General features: G+C 42.2%; 1 protein-coding gene across 1 annotated transcript; it reads left to right on the top strand.

Annotated features, from left to right (window-relative positions):
- Window positions 1-885: 885 nt before the first annotated feature.
- On the top strand, window positions 886-9703 carry ilrun (inflammation and lipid regulator with UBA-like and NBR1-like domains). Its single transcript, XM_080777319.1, has 5 exons — window positions 886-1150; window positions 2057-2211; window positions 2544-2741; window positions 4541-4845; window positions 8461-9703. The coding sequence occupies exons 1-5, from the start codon at window positions 993-995 to the stop codon at window positions 8494-8496; spliced, it is 852 nt and encodes a 283-aa protein (XP_080633445.1). The 5' UTR covers window positions 886-992; the 3' UTR covers window positions 8497-9703.
- The last annotated feature ends 357 nt before the right edge of the window (window positions 9704-10060 follow it).

Here is a 10060-nt window from a genome sequence, read left to right as displayed (position 1 = left end):
CTCCCGACTAGCTTTTAGGCTTGGGCATTGTTAGTTCCGCCCGCAATGTAGCTCTCGTAAGCGCGTAACGTGAGTTCAAAATTAGCTTGATTGATTGATTGATTGATTGAATAATGTATTAACAGTTTTGGAGAATTACACTTACAGTACATTTCAAGCACAACTCAATACAAGACTGTCAACTGTGGACGACACCATAAAGCATTACACTTGTTTACAATAGGGTCCACCGCATGTTCAATTCATCATAAAGCCGTTATTAATATGTGCTACATACATAAATAATGTAATTAGTAATGAAAAAAACGGGAAAAAAACATAAACATTGTAATCAAATAGCACCTACAATATTTGTATTGGTACATAGATATAGACAAGACAGTAATACCCGTATATTGCAACCATATCTATGCATGCAACCCATAATCGAGTAATGCAACCCGAATGCAACTTTTCATTCATTGATAACCAATGAAAAGGCGGCTTCCAATAGCAACAGATGACGTTTAGGGTCACGTGGTAACGTTGTCTTTGGTCGAATGTTCTGCTCTCGCCCCATGGCCCGGAGTGACGATCGCTCCGGTTGGTTGGTTGGTCGTTAAGGCAACCGCTTATTTTAAGTGCTATACGTTTACGCAGCTAATAGACAAATCTCCCTCTCGCAGAGATATGAATATTTTATCAAGCAGGTAAACGTTGTAGCCAACATACTAGTAGATTTGTTACACATTTTTTACCATGATTTTAAGTATCCCCTGGCCTGGCGTCACTGGTTGGTTGCCTAACAGGCAGCCAAATGCCAAATAGCCAATCAGAGCGGAGCCGTGTCTCCGGTGGATGGGATGTAGATCGTACCCATGCGTATTGAGCTTGTTGTTGTTGGGTATGGTTGTTATGGCTGGACATGGACAAGGCCTCGGAGTCGGACTGAACTGACAAGAGGAGCTCCCTCCGCCTGGTGTCGTGGACCACGGGGACGGACACCGCCCGCCATGGAGGGCATGGACATGGACGTGGACGCGGAGCTCATGCAGAGGTTCAGCTGCATGGGCACCACGGACAAGGACGTCCTCATCTCGGAGTTCCAGAGGCTGCTGGGCTTCCAGCTCAACCCGGCGGGCTGCGCCTTCTTCCTGGACATGACCAACTGGTGAGTGCGGGGATGGGACGCGGGGCCTGCTAGCCAGCAACATTACGCTAACCCCCCCCCCCCAGACATCTCATCTATAATCTGTCCTGTGGCCAACAACACAGACTAGAACTAAAGATAAAGTAGATCTAGTGTCGGGTCATTGTTGATTGATGCACGTCGACGCAGGCTTTACGGCGTGTTGTTTTATGCATGGGAATCACGGTTAAGGTAAATCTGGCGTGGGGGCGAAAGTGAAACTGCAAAGTTTGTCCTCCTTTTGGATGTGAGCTTGAAAATAATAATTGGCCTAATATATATTTTTTTAAATCAACCTCACTAACGCAGGAAAGCTAAATTAACCAGCTCGCTGGCGTAAACAGGAGCTACCAATGTAGATTATGTGCCATCTTGCACAATAGAATGCAAGCAAGAGTAATCCATTCATCTAAGCTGGTAAACTCTGGTGCTCCAAACACAACAGAAACCAGCCAGGGTGATGACATAATAGCCAGAGTCGTGATCTTTGGACAGCTCACAGAAAGAGGGGCTCCGTCACGATATTGCGTGTAAATCAGTTATCATCAGAGGCTGAAACCAAACAGTGGTCACATGTGTCAAATGTCATAATAGCTCTCTCTCAGGCTGATCGGAGTACCCCTGCCCTGTACAGTGACTGGTTCTGTTCAGTGAGTGAAAAAAATGTATAGCCACACACTCATAGCTGCCAATGCATACGTTTTAATGAGACACCAACGTTTCGGACAGATAATACTGCCTTCTTCATTGTGAAGAAGTCACTCGGTATTAACTTTCCCGTTGGCTGGCACCTCACAAGGACCGGTGTGCTGTGCATCCTTTTTGCCTATAGTGGTTCTGTTCAGTACCACACAACTCATCTTCCCTTTTCTTTTTGTATTGGAACAGGAACCTCCAAGCTGCTATCGGTGCATATTATGACTTTGAAAGTCCCAATGTAAATGCGCCATCGATGTCCTTCGTTGAGGATGTGACGATCGGGGAAGGGGAGTCTGTTCCCCCAGATACACACTTCACAAAGACCTGGAGAATACAAAACACAGGTGAGGTGCTTCATCTTTCTGCATCTTTTTTTACACAGCACTGGGTCTCAATGTGGGTTCCATAGACCCACCGTGGTCCGCTAGAGACTGTACGAGACTTTGCAGACTTAAATTAATACTCAGAAATTTCCCAGAGATAAAAAGATGGATCAAATGTGGGACCTTGATGTAATGTATATCATACTGAGGGTCCTTGAATTAAATAAATAAATAATTGAGAATCACTGTTTTATAGCAATAGCATTCTGAATAATAGTGATGTGTGCATGCTTGCAGGTACTGTTATGTGATTGATTGTTTTTGGCCTGTGTCTTAACTGCACTATATTGCAGGTGCTGAATCCTGGCCTCCCGGGGTTTGTCTTAAGTACATCGGAGGAGACCAGTTTGGCCATGTGAACATGGTCATGGTGAAGTCTCTCGACCCACAGGAGATCTTCGACGTGAGCGTGCAGATGCGTAGTCCCACAGCTCCGGGCATGTACCAGGGCCAGTGGAGGATGTGTACAGCCACCGGGTTATTTTACGGAGGTAGGACATCAGCAAGGAGTATGCTATTAATAAAGAATAGGTTGGAAAAGTACAAATTAGCAAACTACAGTTTCTTTTTAGTGTTGAAATGATTATTCGTGGAGCTTTTCAACTGGTGGTCCCTGACCATGCATTTAGTAATGTAGGAAAGTGATTATTTTTTTTACTTGACGGTCGCGACCACTAGTTGAGAAAAGCACACTAAATGACCTGATGACTTTGATGACGTGTCAGTGTTTAGTTACTCAGGTCAACAAATTTCTACAGAAAAATGGAGTTGGATAGAATCTCAAGAAGGGAAGGTGTTTGTACCTGGTACTGATTTCCTGGTTGAGTCATCATTATTAGGAATGTGCCCATGTATTCAAATGCGTCTGTTCGCTTATACGAGTTTAATATAGAAGGTTAAGAGAACGGAATAAGGTTAAATGTGGGATAGGAATAGAAAACACTTGATTTAATTTGTTCCGTGTAGAATCGTGCAACAAACTAGATCAAGCCCGTAACAGCCATTATTTAAAGTTTTTGACCCCATACCATGCCCATATCCAACACATAACCCACCAATAGAGGGTATGCACGTGACATCATCATCATACCTGGAAGTACAGTATGTCAGGCGGTAAGCACGTAGCCCCCTTTAAAAATACTACCCAAATTATATTTTGTATAATCAGGTGGGCTATCCTATATTTATTTTAATTTTGGCTGGTTGTGGGTTTTATTTTAACCGTGTACTTGTTCTAAATTCATTTACCAATATATCAAAAAATACACAAGGGAACTGACAAACAAAAACCTGCTTTAAAATGTATATTATTTATTATATAAATGCATACATTATCAATGGCATCTTCATTGTTGGAGGAAGTAAAAGTGAAAAGTCATTTACTTGTTTAGTTGTTCTTGTGAAGCGCTTTTGTTCTTGAAGGTGAAGCATTTATAGAGAGTACGTCCATTTAGCCCAAGGGGACAAATACCTGCTGAACGAGTATCAGAATATTTTGGGACCAGCCCTAGTAATCTGAGATCAGATGTATTTACCATCTTCTATAACTGTATTCTTTTCCATTTATTACACTATTGCAATTTTACCAATTATTTCAAATTCATGCTTTATCCAAATCCAACAGCATCTGTGGATAATAAACTATGCCTAGTTCATCTTGTATTACTATTTTTTTTTTAAACTATTTGCAATTGGAGATGGCCATGGCAAACACTGGTTACATGCAGTACTGATCCAGAAGAACAATTTAGTAATGGTCTGGATTAGGTGTCACATCATGCTCCAATAGTCTTTCTCTTTAGTTCATGCATTTTACATTACATTATATATAAACTTCTATTTTAGAGCTTAATAAGATTTTCACCCAGACTTATCTGCATATGACACCTGCATTGCCTTTTAAGGTGTTTGACGGGGCATCATGTAATATGCAAATCAACATAAACAGGGCAGGCACACATCAGTTTAGGAACAATTTGCATACATCATCTGGTACACTGGGGCACAGATTCAGCCTGGGCACACCTGAACTTCCATGCGCGGCCAAAAGAAGCTGTCTGCCGGGGTCTCTTACGGGTTTTTAGACAGCTGGTGGAGGGAAATAAAGCTCCACCCACGCAGCAGAATGCCGCTGGGGCAAGCTTTTTTTCTCAGGGCGGGTTCATGGGTTCACGCTGCCTTTTCGTGCATTCTGTTTGCACTGGCCGTAGATCGCAACCTATGGTAACGGGAGGGAATGTGTTAATATACTGTAGTTGGCTCATATGGTCCCTCTGCATTTCCCCGACAGATGTAATCTGGGTGATTCTGAGCGTGGAGGTAGGAGGTCTCCTTGGCGTGACCCAGCAGCTGTCCTCCTTTGAGACGGAGTTCAACACGCAGCCCCACCGCAACGTGCAGGGAGACTTCAACCCATTCGCCTCGCCGCAGAAGAACAAGCATGATGCCACAGACAGCGGCTTGAAAGATCCCGGAGGAGCCTGGGAAGGAACGCCAGAGCCAATCCAACAAGATCAAAACGGACTGACACACAGTGCTGTAAATAGGGCATCAAATGGCCTCCAAACCAATCTGTCAGTAGTCACCTACAGTCAGGTATGTATGCATGCTTTCACAAATTGCTGACTTAAAACTAAAAGTTAAATATATCAATTATTTATTGGCTGCTTATCCAAACTCATTGCTTCACTTTAGGTAAAAAAAAGTTTTGTGGTGAGAGAAAGGGCTAGATCCCTCCAAAAGCCAGCACTGGTGATCAAATTGCTTCTGTGAGAGAAATCCAGCACCTTAAACTGTTTCTACACTCAAATGATGCATTATACATGGGGAGTCGGGGACCCAACCCTATTTGTGTGCCTTAAATTTTTTTTTTTAAATAAAATAAAGGTTAAATAATGAAAGACACATGGGTCGATTCAATGACATTGACCATAGCAGTCTAGGCACAAATGTTGAGAAACTTAAAAAAAACTGGACAAATTCATTCAAGTGCTTGAGCCATCATAGGTAGACTGGGGTTCAGGGTTGCTGGTTGTGATTAGGCTTGATGGCTGCTGTAGTTGAAATACTAAACAATAGATACATCTGTCCTAGGAAAATTCTACTGTGATCATCATTATGTATCGAAAGCCAATTGTGGACACCGGTTGGGAGTTTCAATGGGACTTTCGGCTGAAATACGTTAGTGGCAAGTCCAGATAGTTCTCTGGCAAGGCTTTTGTTGCAGTCAACTATGAGGGACATTGTTGCAATTAAATTACCCGGGAAACACCTTTTTCTAGCATGATCAAAGGTCCTTTAACCCATCTAGTTCAAAGGTTAGAATGCTGTTAGTTTCCGCCCACTAGAACAGTTCACATTATACATACAGTAGTAATTTTGAAACTAGAATATCCGTCCTTGACATTTTAGAAATGGCTTTCAAAATGAAAATGTACAAGAGAAGAGACTGTTCCAGACAGTCATTCATGGCAGTGAATGTTGACACACAATATTCTCAACAAAGTTTGTGATCCTATAATGAGTTTTGTTTTGTGATGTATTAGGCAGGAATGTGACAATTTATGTTGACTCAACTACAGAGTTCTGTCCAATTAACCCCAAAAGTAGAAATGAAAACAATTTAGCTATATATTTAAAACTTTTTAATTGCCCATACAATATAGTTGTAAAAACTTTCACTGTTTTCCAAAATAGCAATTCAAGTCAAGAGTTTCATTTTCTCAAGTTGTGTGCTGTCAACTTCACATTGGTCAGGTCGTGTGGGACGATTTTGACAAACTAGCTGAAATAAAAAAATTACTCCAGGTATTAATAGTGCCCAGTCAGTGCCACTGCTCCATGGAAAGCACAAAAGTGCAAATGTTCAGTGACAAAATCATACCCCAACAAATTGGGGACTAATTCATATATTCATCCCCATCATTCCTATCATAGTTTAGGCTTTGTTCATCATTCGGGTAAGGGTTATTTCCCTGTCACTTCTGCCTGACTTGTTATACTGGTTAGTTCACCAAAAAAGTTTAGGGTGCTATTTACAGGTGCTGGTTAAAGCAATATAACACATTCAAGAAGAAACCATTCAACTGGTTTTTGAGTTCCTTATGTTGGCGAGTGCTTTTGTTATGGCATACTTCTACCCACAAAGGTGTACCTGCATCCTTAACCGTTTTAAATAGCGAGTTTTATTTAACCTGAAGGTTATCATTCTATTGTGAGGAAAGCATCCCAATGCATTCTGTTGTCTTGAGTGCTTCCTCTCAAATGCATTTGAGAAAATCACACCTGTGTGAAGTGAGTGGTGCAACTCCGTGTGGGGGTCCCCGGGGGGTCCACGGAAGTTCCAGACCCACAGGATGGGTCGGGGTGGGCCAGGGTGCCGGCCCGATTCCGGCAAGCCGCCCCACGTCGGAAACGGTGGAGAAATGAGAGAGTTACCGTGTGGGGGTCCCTCTACTGTACCCTCTACTGTACTGTACTGGCACACCCAAAATCATTATATACAGTTAATGTGCATGTGTGTGGGTGTTAGGTTGCACACAGGTGGTGAAAAACAGCCATGCTGTTTTCATGCTCATACCCAGCCACCCACCCAGCAACACACATAGCTCCATAAGGGAGTAAAAAGAAAACTCTGCCAGCCATTGTTGAGTTAGATATTGTCCCTGGCTCCAGTCGAATGTATTGTTATAATTAAGACAGCTACACCTTTGTGGACCAGCAATGCTTTATTTTGGCAGTATCGGTGGAGCTATAGGCCATTTTCAATTTATCTTTAACCTCAATTGTTTTCAGTTCAGTGTACTGTGGCATAACTGTCCTGAGTGTCCTCTTCTTTACATAACTGCAAGACATGAATTAATTAAATTAACTGTCTAATTAGACGGTAACAAACACTTATTACTCTCAAGTGAGAGCAGAAATTGGTGTGAGACAGTTTATGCAAAAATGTATACTGGGACAGTATACATGGACGTACAGGTCTCATAGAGTGTAACCTAACATTGCATGTCATGCATTGAGTGGAAATCCATAAGCTTTATGTCTGTTTTGCTCTAAAGATGGCAGCCCATCAAGTATCTAATCTGGTGCGCCGCCGCCTTCTTCAAATAACTATATTGGCATTGTCAGCCAGTCAATTACTTAAATGATACCACGGTTGAAATGCAACCTCCAACCACTTTACTTCAGACCAACTTAAAATGTATTGACGTTCATGAGGTGTAGAAGAGATCAATAATATAGGCTTGTACTATACAATAAAAATGAGGCAGATTACCTGTCTTATTATGCAAGTAAGAGACATCTTGGTCGTATATTCAAAGTCATGTCACAGTCATATTAAAATGTATGTATATTATACATAAATTGATATAATGGCAGACATCTGACATTGTGACAGCCTGTGTTGCCAAGACTGACGTCTGGGCACCTAGGCTGCTAATACAGCCTGAGAGTGTGTGTCGTGGGTTTGAGAACCAATCCTGGCGACCTTTGCTGCGTGTCTCTTTCCATTTCCTGTCAGTCTACTGTACAAACTATCCCTTGATCTTTTTATAGATCAAGAAGCAATATATTTTTTATAGTTGCTTCTTTTATTTCCTTTTTAATATTACAACGAATCCCTACTTTATACTTCGTTGTACAACTCACCTCGGATGTGTTCAGCTATCCACACACCACCCGCTGTAGCACACACACTAGTAGAGGGCAGTGCAGTTCCCATTCCAGGTGAAGATGTAACTTATCAGGATGCTCTCTGTGGTACATAAATATGTACTTGGGGCTCATGCTAAAATAATTACTGCCATCTGAGGCAGTACAGACGGCATTGAGGCTTTTTCACCATGTGCGTGTGTGACACTGACACTACTGCTACACCGGTGAGCACCTGATCATTTTTGGGGCCTCCTGGAGTCAACCATCAGCTCCTTGGCCTTGTTGACATGAGTGCGAGGATGTTCTCATGCCACCATTGTGATATGCTAGTAACATACTCGATACTCGAACATAGATTTAGAAGTTAGAACAAAGTTGAATTAATTGAAATAAGTCCCAGATTGTAACTTTAAACCAGAGAGCTTGGAGTGAATGTGTATTTAGCACAGTACTTTATTATTATGAGAAGAGTAAAACGACTGTAAGCAGAGGAAGGAAACACCCCTTTAATCTGTCTTTTATACCAAATACATTCCCTCTTTTTGTTTCCAGGGTATTCATGGACCCTATCCGTTTGGACAGAGCTAGAACGACAAAGACTCCCAATGCCCTCCCCTGCCACTCAGTCCGGGAGTCTGTGAAATGCAGGGGAGTCTGAAATGGGGGGGGTGCATGGGGGTGGGGTGGGAGGGGCTGTTGTTTTATATTGACTTTCGACAACCCTCTCTCGCTCTGTCTTTCCTTTGTGACCCTCAAATCCCCCTCTCCCACCCCTCCACACACAGACACACAAACTATGACAAGGACACAGAACGGACTACATTCGCTCCCACGAAACGTCCTCTGCCCGGCACCGAACACTCGGATTCGCATGTGTGAATGCTTCATTTTAAAGAGTGCTATACATCCTTACAAAAAAAGAAAATAAATGTTAGATGGCAATTTTTTTATTTCCACTGTCAAACACACCTAACTGAAGGCAGATATCCACACTAGAAAAAACAACGTGCATACGCAACTCTTATTTCCACAATCTCGGACAGCTGAATACTCGTGGCATGAGCAACACTCACTCCAGATTTCCTGCAAAGGTTTGGAAATTATGGCTAAAATGTTGCAAATGAAGTGGATAATTCCAAGCTCTGGAGAAGTATTAGACATTATGTAAAAGTTTGGTCATGATGGCTGCACATACTGATTTTTTGTTTTATCATGACAGCATACTGCGATGTTGTCCTAACAAAGACACAGTGATTTGACTTACTTGACCCACCCTATAGTCCAGCTACTATCAACAACATATCAAATCAGTCACCAGCCACTGCTATCCACTAGTCAAGACGTGATCTAGAAACCCATGTCTAGGAATCACAGTGACTTTCCCCAACGATCAAACAGCCCATGTTGTCAAGTAACCGCATCTGGAGGTACTCTGCTGTCCCTGTGTGAGGTTTTTACTTTTGGGTGGATCTTCCACTTACCACTTATTCAGTAATCTATTCAGTAATAGCCGATCTGCAAGGTCACAATGCACATTGTGAGCTTGTAGATGTGCTGTCTTTGAGAACTTTTTAAAATATATACTTTTAAAAGGTTTGAGCATTTTTGCCCTTAATGACATGCCCAAAATAGGGATGCATGCCCAAAATAGGGATGCCAGATTGTAAGTGGTTAACCCATTCTGACCTGAGATCAGATTCACACGAGGTTTCCCACTGGACACACACTGGTCTGATTAACCCATTCTGACCTGAGATCAGATTCTAAAAATGTCAGTCGTTCTTCGAATATTTCAAAAATAGCAGACCTACAAGCTCATATCGCGCCACTCGGTGGCGCGATATGAGCTTGTAGATCTGCTATTTTTCAATAGGTAAAGCATAACATGATGCTAACACCAAAATGGGTGCCAGGTCAGAATGGGTTAAATAGGTGGGCTGATGAGTTTCGCAAAAGGAATGTGTGAGTGTGAGCAAGAGAGGTGTGAGGGAGTTGTGAGTGTGAGCAAGAGAGCTGTGAGGGAGTTGAACAAGCTATCTTCTTCTGCCTGGTGTATGATCATTTTAGTTTATGAATGACTGTCTAGATGTAACTCAAACGTGCGTGTGCAATGCATGTGGTCTGGTTTCCTGTCGATTTAAATTGACATGTT

The sequence above is a fragment of the Protomyctophum bolini genome (genome assembly GCF_963924005.1).
Source record: "Protomyctophum bolini genome assembly, chromosome: 2".
Lineage (NCBI taxonomy): Eukaryota > Metazoa > Chordata > Actinopteri > Myctophiformes > Myctophidae > Protomyctophum > Protomyctophum bolini.
This window is presented reverse-complemented; position numbering and strand designations above follow the sequence as displayed.

Coding starts and splice junctions, on each gene's coding strand:
- ilrun (XM_080777319.1), top strand. CDS start 993: ATGGAGGGCATGGACATGGACGTGGACGCGGAGCTCATGCAGAGGTTC. Junction 2,742..4,540: donor CACCGGGTTATTTTACGGAG/GTAGGACATCAG, acceptor TTTCCCCGACAG/ATGTAATCTGGGTGATTCTG. Junction 4,846..8,460: donor CAGTAGTCACCTACAGTCAG/GTATGTATGCAT, acceptor TTTTGTTTCCAG/GGTATTCATGGACCCTATCC.